Source organism: Lutra lutra, chromosome X (assembly GCF_902655055.1).
Source record: "Lutra lutra chromosome X, mLutLut1.2, whole genome shotgun sequence".
Lineage (NCBI taxonomy): Eukaryota > Metazoa > Chordata > Mammalia > Carnivora > Mustelidae > Lutra > Lutra lutra.
In genome coordinates this window covers 38,193,582-38,214,220 of record NC_062296.1, presented here as the reverse complement: position 1 = coordinate 38,214,220, position 20,639 = coordinate 38,193,582, and the positions used below count along the sequence as shown (strand labels likewise).

General features: G+C 37.2%; 1 protein-coding gene across 6 annotated transcripts in view; it reads right to left on the bottom strand.

Annotated features, from left to right (window-relative positions):
• Nucleotides 1-20,639, bottom strand: part of NUP62CL (nucleoporin 62 C-terminal like) — a 94,857-nt gene that overhangs the window by 26,801 nt on the left and 47,417 nt on the right. For 4 of the 6 annotated variants that reach the window (XM_047716730.1, XM_047716729.1, XM_047716732.1 and 1 more), the window contains 7 exons: nt 16,663-16,767; nt 15,062-15,160; nt 10,307-10,466; nt 3,124-3,274; nt 2,800-2,849; nt 2,526-2,660; nt 232-343 (listed from right to left, as the gene is read on the bottom strand). In XM_047716730.1, the coding sequence (XP_047572686.1) occupies nt 232-343; nt 2,526-2,660; nt 2,800-2,849; nt 3,124-3,274; nt 10,307-10,466; nt 15,062-15,160; nt 16,663-16,720 (765 nt within the window). In that variant the 5' untranslated portion in view covers nt 16,721-16,767. The remainder of the gene's footprint in view (nt 1-231; nt 344-2,525; nt 2,661-2,799; nt 2,850-3,123; nt 3,275-10,306; nt 10,467-15,061; nt 15,161-16,662; nt 16,768-20,639) is intronic. The other 2 variants (XM_047716733.1, XM_047716734.1) reach the window with 2 other exon arrangements.

Below are 20,639 nucleotides of genomic sequence, written 5' to 3'. Positions count from 1 at the left end.
TGTCTCTCTCCCTGTCAATTAAATAAATAAATAAAACCTTAAAAAAAAATCTCATAACCTATTCTGCTCCTAAATATTTCTTGCCCCACTTAACTATACCCCAAGTTCATATCTATACAAGCAGGTAAGGAGCACAGGAGGACAGGAGAAGATGACCAGCTAAAGGAACTCACAGAATGCTAATTTCATACTAAATCTTGGCTGTCTAAATAGATAAAGTAGTTCACACACCGGGTCAGTAGTGTCAGCAGGACTTCCAACTCTATTCAGGTGCTCAACAATATCCTTGAGATCTTGGGCCATTCGTTTCAGCTGAGCATCTATATTTTCTGCTAATTTGTAACTGAAAAAGCAGGTAAAATAAAGAGATTAACAAGAAATGCTTTCTCCATTATGTCTTGTTACTGACATACGAAGATGATACTGCCAGCTGGATTTGCACCAATTCCCCCTGCCTTCTAAGTAGGTCTCAGTTATGACAAATGGCACATTTTTATGTAGGCAGCATTCATGACCTTATTATTACCATATTCTAAAAAGACTCCATAGGTGAAGGCTTTTAACCAACTCGGCATTTTTATAGTCACCTATTTACCTTCTGGATAATGTTCCAGGGACCTCCCAAGCAACAAAGCTCTTTTTAGCTCTTAAAATGAACTCGTAAGACATTTAGATACATAGTAAGTTATTTGGTGTTTAGGTGTATTCAATAAGTGCTGAGATGTCTTCAATGATTTTAAATAAATTTTCAAAGTAAAACCTTACATAAATATACTCCATCATCCAACAAAAGATATTTTGAGAAATGAGATTAACAATAATCAAAGGTAGATAAATCTTCTAAGTACACAGCAAATATTAGTTGGCTAAATTCCAAACTAGATTTCCACGCAAAATATTTAGACACATACATAACACACTTAACCTAGTCAATAAAATCTTTATGAATTAAAGTGATCAGAGTTTTTCAACTTTAATATCTATAAAGATTAAAGAATTCAATGAGATTTATTGTTAACTATTTATTGCCTTTCTGTCCCAGAGTATTTAAAGGTAATTGGTTTCCTTGATTGCTGAATATCCTACTAAAGATTCCATCACAATATAAATCTGACTATATAAAAATAACTGAAAAGAACTATGTTTCTATTATTCCTTCAAATTACAGTTAAGTACTCATGTCCAAGAATGTAACTCTCTAGGCTTCAAAAAATGATAGAATGCATAGAAACCAATGCAGAGAAAAAAAAAAGATTCACAAAGGCTGAAATACAAAAGCAGAAACAGAACTAGGGTCCAGGATAAAGGAGGTGTGGTATACATATACAATGGAATACTATGCAGCCATCAAAAGAAATGAAATCTTGCCATTTGCAATGATGTGGATGGAACTAGAGGGTATTATGCTGAGCAAAATAAGTCAATCAGAGAAAGACAATTATATGATCTCCCTGATATGAGGAATTTGAGAGGCAAAGTAGGGGGCTTGGGGGACAGGGAAGGAAAAAAATGCAACAAGATGAGATCGGGAGGGAGACAAACCATAAGAGACTCTTAATCTCACAAAACAAACTGAGGGTTGCCGGGGGGAGAGCAGGGTAGGGAGAGAGGAGAGAGTGGTGGGATCATAGACATTGGGGAGGGTATGTGCTATGGTGAGTGCTATGAAGTGTGTAAACCTGACAATTCACAGACCTGTACCTCTGGGGCTACTAATACATTATATGTTAATTTTAAAAAAAGAACTAGGGCCCATACAGATTAGCTGTATTTGCCATATTTCATGCACCTACAAAAAAGTTAATTTGCAAGCTTTTAGAAAATAAGCTCAGTCTTAACTCACTAATAGTCCATTACCAAAGGGAGTCTCATTTGGTCTCAGTCTGGTTTATGTAGCACATTTAGACAACACTTCATTATTTGGCCTGATTACCAAATTTCAGTTCCAGAGAGATGAATTTACTGTGAGGACACTTGCTTGGTAATATTATAAACAAAAAGACTGAATCACATATGCACGCACACACACACACAGATTCAGCCCAAGATACTGACAAAATCATTCAATTTTTGAAAGCTATGCAGTCTGCCCCCAGATTAACAAATTGCCTTTAAAATAGCCAGTGATTTATCACTGAAGCAATTGCATGAACATTAGGTTTAAAAGAGTCAATATAAACAGGACACCATAAATATCCCATGGTACTATGATACCACACACATAAAACTTGTATTTCTAATTTAAGAACAAACTTGACAAATATAAAAACTTTACAGTGGTCATGTATAAGCTTGAGATTAGTAAGTATAAAAAATGCTATAAAACAAAACTGCCAGAATGATTACTTCATTTTCAGGCATCCCGAAAAGATAAATGGAAAACAGCCAAGTAGGTTGATAAATGGCAACTATAAGAACTTGTCCTTTTCTACCAATTTTTATTCCCTGCCCTTCAATTCTATTTTTTCCTTTTTTTTAAGTAGCTAAGTCTTGCCCCATTCCCTGATCTTTATTCAGTTACTTACGTCTTCCCATGATCCTCATCTGCTAGCTGCAGATAAGGAACCCCACTGTGGTCCTTCACAAACTCCTCTAAAGGGGTCAAGAGATCTTCCAGTTCCTTCTGCTGTGACAGGATAAAATCCAATTCTTGTTCCAGCCTGGAAAAACAAGTCAGTGGAAGGGCTGATGAAAGGAACTTGGAGTGTCATAATAAATGTCAAAAACTACAACAAGGAAAAAAGAATGGACAAAGAAACAGATATTTAATCTTTCAACCTAGGGAGTCTAAGGTTCTACCTCTGCTGATCCAGTTTCACTTTTTCCACTTCTCCATGTAAAGTAGTAATCTATAAAGGAACACAAGAATATGATAATGTAAATATTTGAATTTATGTTATAATTTTAAGGCAATACTAATTTTCTCATATACACTTCAAATATAAACAATTTCCTAATTCAGGACACTCATTACATAAGGAAAATATTTTTCAGTTGATCACCAATATTGAGATAGAAAATTAACCACAAAACAGGTCTGTGCTCTTACACAATGCAGGCAGACTACTGAGACTTTGAAAATACTTGTACAATACAGGTAGATTAATGAGACTATCTTCTTACCTTCTCACCATTCTCAATCAAGGTACGATCCCAAGCATTGACCTGAGTGGCCTGGTGAAGAAAGTACTTCTCTTGATCCTCTAAATCAAGGTTCCATTTGTTTATCAGACCATCCAGCTGACCGTAAGTCATCACGGGAGTTACAATTGAACTAAAAAAGGATACAGTAAGACCATATGATCACATTTTTAAAAGTATAACCATATTTTTTAAATGAATAACACCGGAGGACTTAGAGAAGAAATTATCACATGAATTTTCCAGACCTGCTTCCCAACAGAACCAGCATAGGTAGTCAAGATTATTTTTAAAACAACCATTTTAAAATCTTTGGAAATTATCCTAAAGGAATACAGCAAATTTAAAAAATCTATTAAGAAATCTACCACATTTCAGTAAGAACAGCTAAATTCTGTGCCACACCTGCTCCCTTCCCTTGCCCTCAGCTCAGCATGATGCAAGTTTCATCCTGGGTGCATGTGGCCAGAGATAGGACTCCCTCTCCCCATAGCTCTTAGTGAAAATTATCCATTCCAAATCTAAGTAGCATTCACAAAACAAAGTAGGCAGCTGATCGTCCATCCTCCACTGGGCAGAACCAAGCAGAACTCTGATTCCCCTGCCAGGTGGTATCAAATAAACTAAGCAGGTAGCTGAAATTCCAGCCTGTGACTGGCAGAACCAGGCAATGCTCTGATTCCTTTCCTGGGGCAGTGTCAGCAGGGCTAAGCAGAGAGGTAATCACCAATTCTCTGCTCAGGAGAGGCAGGTAGTGTTCTATTTCCTCTAACAGGGTTCTGTCAGCAAAGGCCAGTGACAAGCTGAATCTAAATACCCACCCAATGGCAACAAGACTTAATAAGGGAAAGGATTAGTTACCATTAGGCTTCACCACTTGTCTCCAGTGCCAGTGGGACCCAATGGGGAGCTTAACCACTATACCCACCTGGCATCACTGAGACAGAACAAAGCAATGCAAGCTGGAGCTAGTAAGGACTCTACTTCCCACCACCCCTGGTGTCAGCAAGGCTCAGTGAGGAGCTTAACCTCCACACCTGCTGGAGAAATCAACCTGAATGAGGCAGGGCAAAGCAGGGTTAGTCAGTACCCCAACCTCCTTCTCCCCAGAGCCTGTGTCCGTGAGGCCTAGTGGGGAGCTAAGCTTCCATACCAAACCAGCATCAAGAGGCTGAATGAAGTGATAAGATGCAGAATAGTTGATATCCTGCTTCCTCACTCCTTTTCCACCAGTGGTGCCCAAAAGGAAGTTGAAATTCTGCCTCTGCTCTGCAGCAACTAAGCAGTATGAGTTAGTCCCCAACTAAGCAGTATGAGTTAGTCCCCCACTTCCTCTTGTTCGGGGGTCCCAGGGACCCAGCTGAGGGCTGAGCTTACATCCCCACTTGAGGCAATGAAGTGGTGTGACCCGCTGCCCCACTTTCATGGGGAATGAGTCAGTCGGGCTGAGGAGGTAGCTGAACTTTCATACCACGCATCTGCATTGAGGCAGTATGAGTCAGTACTCCACTTGTCCTGGGGTGGTATGGGCAGGGTCTAGTAGGAAGCTGAAGATGCAAACACGCCCAACCCTTGTACTATACCCCAATGAAAGGATTACTTGATTTGAAAAAATTAAAGTTGGACCCAGACTCCCTTAACATAATAGACATAAATGTCTAGGATACAACTTAAAATTATCTGTCTTATCAAGAACCAGGAAAATCACAACTCAAAAGAGAAAAGATAAGCCAAAGGCACTGACACTGAGAAGCATCAGATACTGGAATTCTCTAAAAGAATTTCAAAGCAACCATCAAAAAAATGTTCCAACAAGCAATTAGGAATTTTCTAGAAACAAATGAAAACTAGAAAATGTCAGCAAAGAAACTCCAGTTATGAAAAACAATCAAATGGAAATTATATTATAATTATATTATAGAACTGGAAACTAAAAAGCTCGCTTAGAGGGTCTGATACAAGAGTGAAAATGACAAAGGACAGAATCAGTGAACTTGAGAGTATATCAATAAAATTTACAGAACAGCAAAGAGAAAAAAGACACAAAAATGAAAAAAAAATCAAAAGAACCTAGAGGACAATAACAGAAGAGATAACATTTGTACCATTGGAGGATGACAGATTAGGAGGAAAAGAGAAAATGGGATTGAAGAAGTATTCTGAAAAATAAAGGTGATAACTTCCCAAATTTGGCAAACGACATAAATCTACAAATTCAAGATGCTGGGCAAACCCCAAACAGAATAACTCAAAGAAATCTGCACTAAGACACATAATACTTAAATTTCTGGAAACTGAGGATAAAGAAAGAAAAAAAAATCTTGAAGGTAGCCAGAGAGAAACAACACATTACTTAAAAGGTACTACCAATTCGAATGACAGCAGATTTCTCATCTTAAACCATGGAAGCTAAAAGGAAGTGTCACAACAGTTTTCAAGTACTGAAAGAAAAAAAAAAAACCTGTTGACCACAACTTCTCTATCTGGTGAAAATGTCCTTCAGAAGTGAAAGGAAAATAAATATATTCCCTTGCAAGATTTTTGTTGTTGGCAAATGTACCCTTGAAAATTGGCTAATCAGAAAATAAAAATGAGGGACGCCTGGGTGGCTCAGTTGTTTAAGCGGCTGCCTTCGGCTCAGGTCATGATCCCAGGGTCCTGGGATCGAGTCCCACATCGGGCTCCTTGCTCAGCGGGGAGCCTGCTTCTCCCTCTGCCTCTGCCTACCACTCTGTCTGCCTGTGCTCATGCTCGCTCCCTCTCTCTCTCTAACAAATAAATAAATAAAATCTTTAAAAAAAAAAAAAAGAAAATAAAAATGAAAACAGAAGAAGGCTTGGAACTTCTTAAAGGAAAGAAGTCAAAATGAGCAAAAAGGGTAAGTATAATAGACTATCCAACTTCTCATGAATTTTTAAGTCATATTTGATGGCTAAAGCAAAAAGTATAACAGCACATAACGTGGTGTTCAATGTACACAGAGTAAATACTGGAGACAATTAAAAGGTAAGAAGAGTTAAGGGTGCTAAATGGAATTACCAAAGTGATAAAATGTCAACATGAACAGACTATTAGAAGTTACATATGTATACTGTAATACCTAGAGCAACTAGTAAGAAAATTATATAAAGCAATATGCTCAGAAACACTATAAAAATAGAACAAAATGGGGGCACCTGGGTGGCTCAGTGGGTTAAAGCCTCTGCCTTCGGCTCAGGTCATGATCCCAGGGTCCTGGGATCGAGCCCCGCATCAGGCTCTCTGCTCAGCGGGGAGCCTGCTTCCTGCTCTCTCTCTCTCTGCCTGCCTCTCCGCCTACTGTGATCTCTGTCTGTCAAATAAATAAATAAAATCTTTAAAAAAAAATAGAACAAAATGGAACCCTAAAAAATGTTTGAGTATCCCAACAGGGAAATTAAAAAAACCAAAGAAAAACAAAAACAGAAGTAACAAACAAAAGACAAATAATAAAATGGCAGATTTGAGCCCTCACATATCAATAATTAGCTTACATGTAAATGCCAAATATATCAATTAAAAGGCAGAAACTGGATAAAAATTATGATCCATCCATATGCTATCTACAAAAAACTCACTTCAAATACAAAGACACAAATGGGTTGAAAGTAAAGTGATAGAAAAAGACATACAAGTAAGATTAATTTTTTAAAAGAGATGGCTATATTAATATCAGATAAAGTAAATTTTAGAGCAAAGAAAATTACCAAAGAGGGACACTGGATAATGATAAAGGAATCAAATCACCAGGAAAGGCCAACAATCCTAAACATGTAGGCAACCAAACAGCAAAACCTCAAAATACAAAAAGCAAAACTGTTAGAGCTAAAGGGAGAAACAGAGCATTCCACAATTCTAGTTGGGGACTTCAAATTGCCACTCTCCACAACTGAAAGAAGCAATAGAGAGAAAAGCTGCAAGGATACAGATCTGAAAATACAATGAAGTAGGAACTCATCATCATATATAGAAAACTCCACCCAATACAGAAAACACAACTTTCAGGGGCCTGTGGAACAGCCACCAAGAAAGACTCTTATCTTCATCATAAAATGAACCTGAAGAAATACAAACAGACTCAAGTCATACAGAGCATGTTCTCCAACTATAAAAGAATCAAACTAGAAATCAATATTGAAAGAAAACAAGAAAATCTCCAAGTACTTGGGAATTAAACAACATGCTTCTAAATAATCTATAGGTCAAAGAGGAATTCACAAAGTAATTTGAAAAGTAGAACTGAATGAAAAAGAAAATAAAACATAATAGAACATGTGGTACACAGGGGCACTGAGGTGGCTCAGCTGGTTAAGCATCTGACTTCAGCTCAGTTCATGATTTCAGGGTCCAGGGATCAAAACCCTTGTCTCTCCCCCTCTGCCCCTCCCCCTACTCACATGCACTCCCGCTTGCTCCCTCGCTCTCTCTCAAATAAATAAAATCTTTTTTTTTTTAAAAGGATATGTGGTACAGAGCTAATGCAATGGTGAGGATATTTATAGCATTGAACATTCACATTAGGAAAAGGGAAAAGTCTCAAATCAGTAATCTAAGTTCATGCCTCAAGAAACTAGGAAAAGAGCAGTATGAAGCCAACACAATCAGAAGGAAAGAAATAATAAATAGTAGATATCAATGCAATTGAAAATGAAAACAATAGAGAATAATCAGTGAAATAAAAGCTACTTCTTTGGGAAAGGATGAATAAAATTGATAAAAGAAAGGTACAGAACACCAACAGAAGAAATGAAACAGCTATTAAAAGCACAAAAAGCAAATACCACCAACAACTTTATAGTCATAAATTCAACAACTTAGAAAACTAAACCAATTCCTTGAATACCACACACTAGTAAAATTTACCAAAGATGAAACAGATAAACTGAATAGTCCTAGAACCATTAAAGAAATTGATTTGTAACTTAAAACCTCCCAAAAAAGAAATATCCAGGCCTAGAGGTTTCACTGGAGAATTCTGCATACATTTAACAAATACAATTTTTATACAATTTTATATAATTCCTTCTATAAAACAGAAGAGGATACTTCCCAGATCATTTTATAAGGCTAGAATTATCCACATACCAAAAGCAAAGACAGAATAAAAAATTAAAGAAAACAAAGCTATGGGCTAATATCTCTCATGAACTTAAAAATGTAGTAAGCAAAATACTATCGAACTAATCCAAAAATGTATTCAAAAAAATTGTATGCCATAACCAAGTCAAATTTATCCTACGTATGTAAGGCTGGCTCAACATTTGAAAATCAATCAGTGTAATTCACCATATCATTAAGCTAAAGAGGAAAAATCCTAAAATATTGTATCAACTGAGACAGAATAAACATTTGACACAAATATGTCCAACTGATTTTTGACAAAGGTATACAAGTAATTCAATGGAAGAAGTTGAAGACTGTCTTTCAACAAATGATGCTAGAAAAACTGGACACCCTAAACCAAAAAAAAAAAAAAATGAAACTTACTCTAAAACTCATACTTCATACAAAAATTAACTGCAAAATATAAAACTGTAAAATTTTTAGAAAAAAAATAAGAGAATCTTTGGTATCTAGAGTTAGACAAAGAGCTCCTAAACTTGACATTAAAACATGGTCAATTAAAGGAAAAGCTGATAAACTAGACCTCATCAATTAAAAGTTTTTGTTTGGCAAAGTACCCTGTTAAAAAGACAAGTTACAAATTTAGAGAAAATATTTATAAACCACATATCTGACAAGACTGAACCTAGTATATATAACTCTCAATACTTGAAATTAAAAAAAAGAAATTCAAGTAGAAAACAGACAAAAGACACGACATGAACAGACATGTCACCAAAGAGGATACGCTGGTGGCAGATAAACACATGAAAAGATGTCCAACATCATTCATCATCAGGGAAATGCAAATTAAAATCACAATGAGATAACATTTCACATATATTTGAAGGGCTAAAATGAAAATAGTGACAACACCAGATCCTGGTAAGACTGTGGACAAGCTGGATCCCTCATACATTGCTGTCAAGTGTGTAAAATGGCATAGTCACTCTGGAAAAGAATTTGGCATTATCTTAAAAAAAAATAAACATGCAACAACTATACCACCCAGTAACTGCACTCTGGGCATTTATCCCAGAGAAATGAGACTTACACTCATTAAAAAAAAAAAAAAAAAACCTGAACACAAATGTTCTCAGCAGCTTTATTCATAACAGCCAGAAACTGGAAACAACCTAGAAGTCCATCAACAAGTCCATCAACGAGTTAACTATGTAATACATCTACAATACCATGGACTACTACTCAGAAATAAAAAAGAACAAACTATTGATGCACATGACAAACTCAAGGAAGTATGACTAGGAAAAAAAAATGCCCAAAGATCACGTAATTTAGAACTTATTTGTGTAACATTTTTAAATGTCAAGATTATAGAAATGGAGAATAGATTCATTCCTGCCCAGGGTCAGGCAAAGGAGGGGATGGTAGTGAGTGTGGCTATAAGAGGGCAACAGGAAGGATCCTTGAGCTGATGGAATTGTTCTATATCTTGATGGTATCACTTGTACCAACAGCATTGCAAGATGTTATTATTGGGGGATACTAGGTAAGGGACACACAGAATTTTTTGTATCATTTCTTAGAAGCACGTGTGAATCTACAATGGTCTCAAAATTTAAAAATTAATTAAAAAACCCAAACAATTAGAGAAGAACATGACATAAATTCAACTGCCTGAATTTTAATCTGGGCTCAACCTTTACCAGGGACAGAGTATAAAATTCCTACGTGCTCCAGTTTTCTCATCTATAAAGCGGGAACAAAAAAAGCACCAACTTCATAGAGTTATTGTGAGGATTAAATGATATGATGTTTGTAAAGCACTGTCACTTAGCTAAACATACAGTAATTGCACAGTAAATGTTAGCTATTATTAGTAATAATCATATTATAATGGTAATAAAACAAAGGTGCACTATTAATCATTCCACTTCCTAAGCTACAGAAATCCTTTATCTGCGCCTTCGACTGAGTCATTTACCCAAATTTCAACGCTATTCTACAGCTATACAAGAAAATTATACCTTGTACATGATAAATAAAATGAAATTCACATAAATTTTCAAAGAAACAGCCTTACTTAACAGTCGAAGTAAACGGTAGCGAATTAATGCCAACTGGAAAAATGTTGTTAATCCCAGATGACATCAGTGACCTTAGGTTCAAGGTAAAGCCACTGGTGGTTGTGGTAGTGGTGGTGGTAGTGGTGACAGTGGTGGTGGTTGTCGTTGATGTTGTAGCTGGAAAATAAAATGCACATTAGTAAGAAAGAAGAGACTTATTTTATTTCGTCCTTGATCACTCAGGATAAAAGCTATAGAAACATTTTTTTAATGTGAAATTAAACTCAAAGTTGTGTGGATTAGCACTCAACACCGTTGTAACATGAAGTGATACACAGCAGGCCGGACATCCGGATTAACCTTTCTGCTAAAAATTTAAAATTCTGGATATGTGTGTTGAAAAAGAAAATTTACAACTTAACCAGACCTATAATCATTAAAGAAACTGAATCAATCCTCAAAACTCTTCCCCCCCAAAAAAAACCTCCAGACCTAGATGACCTCACTGAAAAATTCTACTAAACTTCCAAGGAAAGAATAATTGCAATCTTATACAAACTCTCTGTACATCTATGTCTTTGCATACTTACATGAATGTACCTGTGTGATTAATTCCTAGAAATGAAATTGCTGGATCAAAGGATCAGCATGCTATAAATTTTAATATATCTTGCCATATTGCCCAACCAAAAAGATTTTGCCAATTTACATTCTATCAGTAAGGGAGAGTTCCTGTTTCTCAACGTTATAGCCCATACGAGGCATATATCTTCACCAGACTAATAGGTGAAAGTCTCTTAAATTTTCATCTACAGCCCAGACCTCTCTCTTACATGTCTTCTTCCATTGTACCCCTACTAGAATACCTAGCCCTCTCTAGATGAAATCCTCACTATATTTCATGGCCTAACTCACATTCTTCCTTCCCTCATATTTGTCACCCACTTCTCTTCTACTCCATCATCATCCCTTGGTTTTCTGAACTTCCATAGCACTTTTGGTTTTTCCTACACACTGAGCACTTAAAGAGTAATTCTCAGAAAACTGCAGCTGGTGGGGACTGCAAATGTTTTCTTCTTTTTGGTTCTCTGTGTTTTCAAATGTTCTTGGTAATCAATAGATGCTGCTTCTGTAACAAGAAATTTGTTATAAAAATACATTATAACATGTACACAATTGTTTGTTTTACATTAGCCTTGCTTTCCCAATTAGCAATATTTTCAGGTTAATGGCCATACGAGATAAATACATAAATCATGCTGCCTGCCAAAACAGGCACAGCCTATACTGAGGGAAACTGGCCTTCTCCATTCCTGCTCAGGGATCAAGCCCAGATACTCTTTCTTTATTCCAAGAATTCTGTCCTTTGCTCCTGGTTCACAGTTGATTGGGACAAGGGTGGGTATCCAAAGCATGGTATCCATCTCACATACTACTGGCAGCCTATACAAGTCTGGCACAGAAAGCTCTAGCCAAGCAGGGATAAAATAGATCAGAATCTCATTTTTAAAAATTTAGAACTATGGAAAGAATCAGACTATAGGTAGAAATACAGAAATATTTCCAGAAATATGGTAAGAATCAGACTGTAAGCAGAAATTTGGAAATATTCCCCAAAGTGTAGAAAGAATCCAACCACAGGCAGGGGGGTTGAAAGAACCAACAGAGAATGGATATGAAGTAGAATTAAGGCTTCTGAGCAAGTCAAAATGAAGAATAAGCTAAGGGGCACCTGGGTGGCTCAGTTGGTTAAGTGTGTGCCTTCTGCCTTCAGCTCAGGTCATGATTTCAGGGTCCTGGGATCCAGTGGCTGCATCAGGTTTCCTGCTCAGCAGGGAGTCTGCTTCTCCCTGTCCCTCTGCCCCTCCTGTCCTCATGCTCCTGCTCACGCACGTACTCTCCCTCTCTCTCTATCAAATAAATAAATACGATCTTTAAAAAAAAGAATAAGCTAAAATAGTAAGGTAGAAAAAGAGGTAAGGGAACCAATGGGAAGTTACAAAAGAGAAGACTATGGGAATAGAACCGAATTATGTTTATCTAATAGATTTAGGTCCCTATTCCTTTAGAATAACTCTTAAATTCCATTTCTTTAAAGTTCAGTGCGATGATATTACCTGTGTTACATTTCCAAAAGATTCCATTTCCCTTTTGGCCACAAGAATCCTTACAAGAATTCTCTGATTCTTTTTTTTTTTTTTGTAAGATTTTACTTATTTATTTGAGAGAGAGAGAGCATAAGCATGAGAGGGGGAAGGTTAGAGGGGTAAGCAGACCCCCAACTGAGGCAGGGACCTTGATGCAGGACTCAATCCCAGGACTCCAGGATCATGACCTGAGCTGAAGGCACTCAACCAACTGAGCCACCCAGGCACCCAAATTCCCTAATTCTTTGAGTTAGCCTTTGTGAGGGTGGAATGAACACCACAGGGAAAGAGCATATCCAGTCACAAAGGATCCCTGAGGTCACTTAATCACTCAAAACACTGGGAATATTATAGATTGGATTCCATGTGGCATTCTTTACAGTTCTATGTCATCAGTCTTCATCCAAGAATAAAGTCTTATCTGAAAAGAAACCCTCCAGAAATACTGAAACTTAATCACACTATGGAGACCCCTCCTTTATTAATTCATTCAAAAATTGTGTAACTACTACATTCAAGATGGAAAACAGAAAAACAACTAAGAAAGAGTCCTTCTTTAAAAGCTTTTCTTCACCCAAGGGTTGTTTTCTTCTTTTTCTTTTTCTTTTTTTTTTTTAAAGTAATCTGTATTTCCTAGCATGGACAGATGTGCAAAGATGACATATAAGAAAATAGCAGAATCTAGGATTATATGTGCGTGTATTTATAATGATCCCATTTTTGTAAAACAAATTCAGTGTATGTTTGTATGTGTTTGGAAAAAAAAAGGCTAGAAAGATAAACACCAAATCATTCACTCTAGATACAGCGTATATGTATATATACATGTGTGCATGATTTTTATTAAAAAAAAAAAGCAAGCAACTACCATCACTACCAAAACATCTCCACAAGATGATGAATAATACCTTCAGGAAATTAATAAATACCTGTCAACCTAAACACAAAAGAATCTTGAGTCATAAAAAAATGGTATGATTATTTTAACCTTTTTAAACAGTATTTATCTTTGTTCTTTATTTTTTACAGTATTTTAAAAAGGTGTAAACTAGCTCTGGCATAGAAGATAATACTCAAATAACAAAAGTATTTCAATTAATAACAAAAAAGCAATGGATTTGAGAATGAAAGATTCCATCCCAGTTTGATTTTGCGTTATGACTTTGATCTAAACTAAATACAGTCAACTCTACATTACGTGCAAGCACAGTTCTATAAAAAATACAAAATAACTGCACACCACATTTGCATTTAAATAAATCTCATTCTGATGGTCTTAAAGATTGTTATATAAAATAGTGAAAACATCCTTTAAAACATCCTACTATCCAATTTTCCTATCCAAACAAACATTTTCCACACAAAAGATGTAAGACTGGTAACAAGCAACCTTCTCTTAAAACTTGCTGATTATACTTAGGGCAGAGAATAATCCCAATTGACAATAAATCTGCAGACACAGACACTTGAAAGCTGCCCTACAAGGTTGACTTGTGAGGTGAAGAGTCTGAGCAAGAAAATATGCTTGGGGAGAAGGAAAGGTGACTAGGGGGAAAAAACCAACTCCAGGTTAAGGGTGTCAAGTTGAGATACGTCTGACAGGGAGATGGGTATATCAATTAATGGTGGATGGAATGGCCAGGAGGGATGGGTTAGTAGCAAAGGTACCAGTTTGCAGGAAGGAATCTGAGACCTAGCTGGGGAGGGGATGGGTTATGGCAGAGTCACCAAAGAGCCTGCCAATTCATACTTCAGTGACTCAACCCATGGCTGAAAGAATCAGTTTTGTTCAGCATTTTACAGGGAAAATTATGGGTTATGGTATTTGCAAATATGGTAACCTGTAAAGTTCTCAAGACACACTCTTTACAACTCTCATAGGTCGGCCAGCTGCCTAGTACACAGCAGAAACTCAGATAAGCATCACTCATGCAAAAGAATAAAAAAACAGATGGTGGACATCTCTGTTTAGGAATAATTATTTTAAAATTAGAAAAGAGTGACTTTTAATTTATACCAGGTTTGAGGAAAGGTTTATTCAGCCCTCTGTAAACTTTTAAAATAAAACAAATAAGACTTTCCCAGAATGGAGAATGACTTATATGGTAGGTTTGAGTAGCAACTGACCCCTAACCACCCAGCTCACCATAAGCTACAAGGCTACAACTAGCCAAGTTCTCTTCAACCTACAACTTAAGTAGCTCCTAACTGGCAGAAACAAATTTAGGATGGGAACTCCTGTAATCAGCTTTAGAATACGGTCAACTTTAATACAGGTCAAAACTTAAATTATGTTTTAGGGGAAAAGAACTATCAATGCCAACATATTGGATCAATGTAAACACTATGATCAATACTAAAACTTCTTCAATTTAAAAGTTGAAAAGAATTTGATAGCAGTGTTGAGTTTGGTCATCTCAAAGAAGCAGCATCATTGGTATCAAATGTCTCACTATACTTTGGCAGTCATCACTACTGGTGTACCTTTTGCATACTCTGATGAAATGATCACAACTTACTTAGACAGTCCTAAAAGCTATGGAACACAACTTACTGCTTGTTATACAACGCATTTCCACTGAGCATCCAAACACATCACACACCCCAATAATTCTCAAATCTTACTAGAAGCAGTATGAGCTGCTCCACCTGTTCCAGGGACTTTTAATCCAAATCCCCAAGTTATGCCACCAAATGTTCCAGTCGAAGTTGTTGGAGCACCAACTGCAGAGAATAACATAATATTACCTATTACACTTTAATTTAAAAACAGTGAGCAATTTAGATATAGTCTCTTTCATCTGAAGAGTCCTTTAGAAACTTTTGGCTAAACTCCAAAAGCCTACAGTCAATCCATTTATAAGAAATATCCAGAAAAGGCAAATCTATGGAGACAGAAAACAGATTAGTAGCTGTCTGGGGCTGAAAGATCTTATTTGGAGGACAGAAATGTTCTAAAACTGGACTACAGTTTGAGTGGTAGTTATGCAATTCAGCCTATTAAAATCACTGAATTATACACTTAAAATAAGTTAATTTTATATGGAAGTTATACCTCATTAAAGTTAATTTTAAAAATACTATGGTCAAGATTTCTTTTCATTTGGTGAGCAAGGACATCAAAGACAGGAATGAAAACAAGCCTATCAAAGGTCAGAGGGCAAGTCTGATTGAAAGTGGAATGCATTAAACAATTATAACTTCCAACCTCAGACGTGGTCATATTCACGAAATCTGTTGTATTGGAGAAGGACATCACTTACATATATCAAAAGGCTTCCAGAATCCCAGTCACATCTCAAAACTGGAAGTCTATTTGGTAGAAAATACAATTCAAGTGGTAACCAGCAATTCTAACTAATGTTTGCCTATTCCAACTTCACAAGAGGACAGGGACAACAGACCACTATTTTTCATCTTGAAATAGGCATGAGCAACTCCTGGCAAGTTTTATTTCTAGGAATGGTGACAACCTTGCTCTAATAGGCCTGTGGGGGAACCATATTACAGCTAGGGTTACAATAACAAAGCCTAATGATAAATGGCATGGCACTGTGAAGATATCTCAAAAGCAGAGTCAGTTATATGGACCTGTAAGAAAGAATTGCTCAACATTTGCTGTTATTGTACTAATGGAAGATACATAGCAAGGAAGTTGGGGTTACAAGATAATTAATATCCCACTTCTCAGCTCAAGGCATCCAGATGTTCCTCTTCAGGGAGAGAAGCCACAAGGCAACACACGGTGTTAATTAAAACCCCAAACTGGTCCTTTTGTCATCCATCGCTTCTGAGAGGTAAAATGTAAGGACCACAACCTGGTCTATCTAGAAGAATACATGATAGCAAGGCTCCAACATTTAATTCCTATTTTATCTTACTCACATAGATAATAAGACTTCTTCCCTTCAGACATACTTGGCAAAACTCCCACTCTTCTTACTCCCATTAGCTTCAAGAAGTTGTTTCAAAATATTACAGCATTAATGAATTATATGCTTAAAATTATCACTTTAAGCGGGAATAATCATGTTAACATAAAATTCACAGCTAAAGCCATGACAATTAGGTTCTTAAGCAATGCTACTATTGATAGCAGCAGTTACAGATGGGTTCAAGCATAATGATAATTTATGAGATGCAAGAGACCCATAGCTTATATTGGCAAATTGAGTTAAGTGGCCTGATGCGAAATAAGGGTATTTTCTTTGCAACCAGTAACTTACAAGAGAGCCCAGTAGCAGCAGCGGAAGTAGAAGCGTTTGACATTGAAGTAAACAGCATGGTGCTTTAACAAGTAGTGGCGTCAGCAGTCGATGCTGAAGCTAAACCTAAAAATCAGAGTAATAAACAGAAAAATATGTCACCGAAGAACAGTTCTTTAAAAAATAAAATACCATTATAACAAGGTTCATTTATAGGAGAAACTAATAGAGCAAGGAAAATTAGATACTATGATATCTAATAAATAAAACATAATAAAAGCCTGATTTAGGGTGCCTAGGTGGCTCAGTTGGTTGGGCCACTGCCTTCAGCTCAGGTCATGATCCCAGCACCCGGAGTCCCAGGATCAAGTCCCACACCGGGTTCCCAGCTCCACGGGGAGTCTGCTTCTCCCTCTGACCTTCTCCCCTCTCCTGCTCTCACTCACTCCCTCCCTCTCTCTCTCTCTCTCTCTCTCAAGTAAATAAACAAATTTATCTTTAAAAAGCCTGATTTAAAAAAAACAGTTTATCAGTACTGCATAGTATAGCCAGTCTTCTAGCACCATCATAACAAAGAAATTCTACTTTACTGAAAAAGTAAATGTAAAAGGGAGATCCACTTTTAGAACTGCAGCATAAGAAGTCCTAGGGACCTATTCCCCAGTGAAACACCATAATTGGTATAAAAAATAATAATACTGAAAACAATCTGAAATCTCAGGATATCGTCCAAAAGATATACAGCAAATAAAGAACATTTATTCAAGAAAATCTGCTAAGACTCAGTTATACCAGTTAAAGTCTAGTATATGAACCACAACCCACTCCCTTCATTCCCTTTATCCCCCTGTTCACCTTGAAAGAAGCCACACTCCAGGCGGGAGTGGCCATTAACAATGGCCCCAGCTCCCAACCAAGGGATATAGTATTTCGTTGGGAAAGGCAAGCAGCCAGCAAATCACCTCCAACACATATTTCATGTGTTGAAATTCCTGGCAAGTAAAGCCAAGAATTGAGGGACTCCCTACCTTTGGTCAGGCCTCATTCATAGGGCAGAGGCTCTACACCAGGCCCCGCAGGTTACCCCTACCCTGGCTTCCTTGTCCCAGCTCACTTACAAGGCTGAGATTCCATGCCTGAAGCGATAATCAAGAGGGTCAGAGGAAACTGGCCCTACACAACACCCACAGCACTGTTTCAAAGGTTTTTGCCCAGGGGCACATAAAAACAGAGCGCTCCCAAACTACACCCGAAAGTACTGACTTTATCTGAAAAGGAGTGTGAGGAGATTCAAGCCAAAGGACTCTCAAAAAAATGGAGATTTTTGGTGCTAAACAATTAAGAGGAAGCAAGCAGGTTCATGAGAGTAACAGTTTAGGCTATAAGCCAGCTAGTTTACCAGGGGTAACTAGGGAAAGAGGAAGTTGAAGAGTCCTCCTCCTGAGATCAGAAGAATCAAGTACTCAAACATGCTACACCTTGCATGAATCTTGAAAATATTACCCTAAATGAAGGAAGCCAGACACAGAAGTCTACATATTGTATGATTCAATTTATATGAGATGTCCAGAATAGGCAAATCCACAGACCGAAAGTAGATTAGTGGATGCTAGGAGGTAGGAGGAAGGGGTAATAGGGAGTGATTGCTAATGGGTACCAGGTTTCTTCTGGGGGTGATGGAAATATTCTGGAGTTACATAGTGGTTATGACTGCACACTCTGTGAATATTTTTTTGAAAACACTGAATTGCACACTATAAAAGGGTGAATTTTAAGATATGTGATTTAGGGACGCCTGGGTGGCTCAGTTGGTTAAGCAGCTGCCTTCGGCTCAGGTCATGATCCCAGTGTCCTGGGATCGAGTCCCACATCGGGCTCCTTGCTCATCAGGGAACCTGCTTCTCCCTCTGTCTCTGCCTGCCATTCTGTCTGCCTGTGCTCGCTCTCTCTCCCTCTCTCTCTGACAAATAAATAAATAATAATAAAAAAAAGATATGTGATTTATATCTCAATTATGCTATTATTAAAAAAAGACAGGATCATCTCAAAAGTAGAAAAAGGATTTGAGAATGGAACAGAGCTTCATGATGAAGATGCTCAACAAACTAGGAAGAGAAGGGGATTACTTCAACATAAAAAAGAACATTTACGAAAAACCCATAGCTAACATCGTATTTAATGGTGAAAGACTGCATACTTTACCACTATCATCAAGAACAAACCAAGGATGTCTGACTGCTCTTCCCAACAATACCTTAAAAGTTCTAACCAGAACAATTAGACAAGAAAACAAGATAAATGGCATCTAGGTTGAAAAGGAAGAAATAAACCTATTTCTTTTTTTTTTTTTTAATTTGACAGACAGAGATCACAAGTAGGCAGAGAGGCAGACAGATAGAGAGAGAGGGGGAAGCAGGCTCCCTGCAGAGCACAGAGCCCGATGTGGGGCTCGATCCCAGGACACTGGGACCATGACCTGAGCTGAAGGCAGAGGCTTTAACCCACTGAGCCACCCAGGTGCCCCAAATAAACCTATTTCTAGTCACAGGTGAGTTGATCATGAATGCAGAAAATCCTAAGGGAGCCACAAAAAAAAATCTATTAGAACATTAAAGAAGTTCAGCAAATTTGCAGGATTCAAGATCAACACAGAAAAATGAATTACAATTCTATATGCTAGCAATGAACAATCCACAAATGAAATTGAGAACATCATTCCACTAATAATTTCTCAAAAAAATACTTAGGAGCAAATCTAACAAAAGAAGTGCAAGACTTATAACCAGGAAAATACAAAACATCACTGCAAGAAATTAAAGACAGACATCCTAAATAAATGGAAAGATCTCATTTTTGTGGATCAGAAGATTTAGTATTGTTAAGATGGTATGGTAGGCAGAAAAATGGTCCCCAAAGATAGCTGCCTCCTAATACCCAGAGCCTGCAAATGTATTACCTTACTTGACAAAAAGGCCTTTACAGTTGTGATTAAGGTTCAGCACCTTGAGATAAGGAGATTATCCTGGATTATCCAGGTAAGCAAAATCTAATGATAGAAATCCTTAAAAGTAGAGATTCTTTCCAGGCTGTGACCAGAGGGAGAGGTGACTACAAAAGAATGGTCAGAAAGATGCCAAGGTGCTGATACGAATGGCCATCTAACACATGAAAACAAACTCAATGTCATTAGTCATTAGGGAATTGAAAATCAAAACCACAATGAGAGTCTACTTCATACTGACTAAGATGGCTATAATCAAAAAGCCAGATAATATCAAGCATTGGTGAGGATGTGGAGAAACTGGGAACCTCTAACAATGCAGATGAGCACGTTAAGGTAGTACAGCCACTTTGGAAAACTGTCTGGCACTTCCTCAATGTGTTAAACATAGAGTTACCATATAACCCGGTAATGCTACTCCTAGGTATCTACACAAGAGAAATGAAAACATGTATCTGCACAACAACATGTGTGTGAATGTTCACAGTATCATTACTTACAACAGACAAAAGGTAGAAACGACCCAAATGAACATGGACTGATGAATGGCTAAATAAAATGTGGTATATCCACAAAATGGAATTTTATTTGGCCATAAAAAGGAAAAGCAGCACTGTTATATGCTAAAACATGGATGAGTCCTTAAAAACATTATGTGGAGTGAGAGAAATTAATCACAAAAGAGTACATAGTTTATGACTCCTTTTACATAACACGTCCAGAATAGGGGACTCTAGAGCCAGAAAGCAGATTAGTGGTTGTCAGGAATTGAGGCAGGGAGGAATGGACAGTGACTGCTAATGGTTAGAGAGTTTCCTTTGAGGGTAATGAAAATAGTCTAAAATTGACTGCAGTAATGATACACAACTCGGTGAATATACCAAAATCCAATTAACTGTACATTTTAAATGTACAAATTATATGGTATATGAATGACATAATATTTTATGAAAAATAATACTCATAATAATACTTTATGGAAAAATAATAAGTAGAA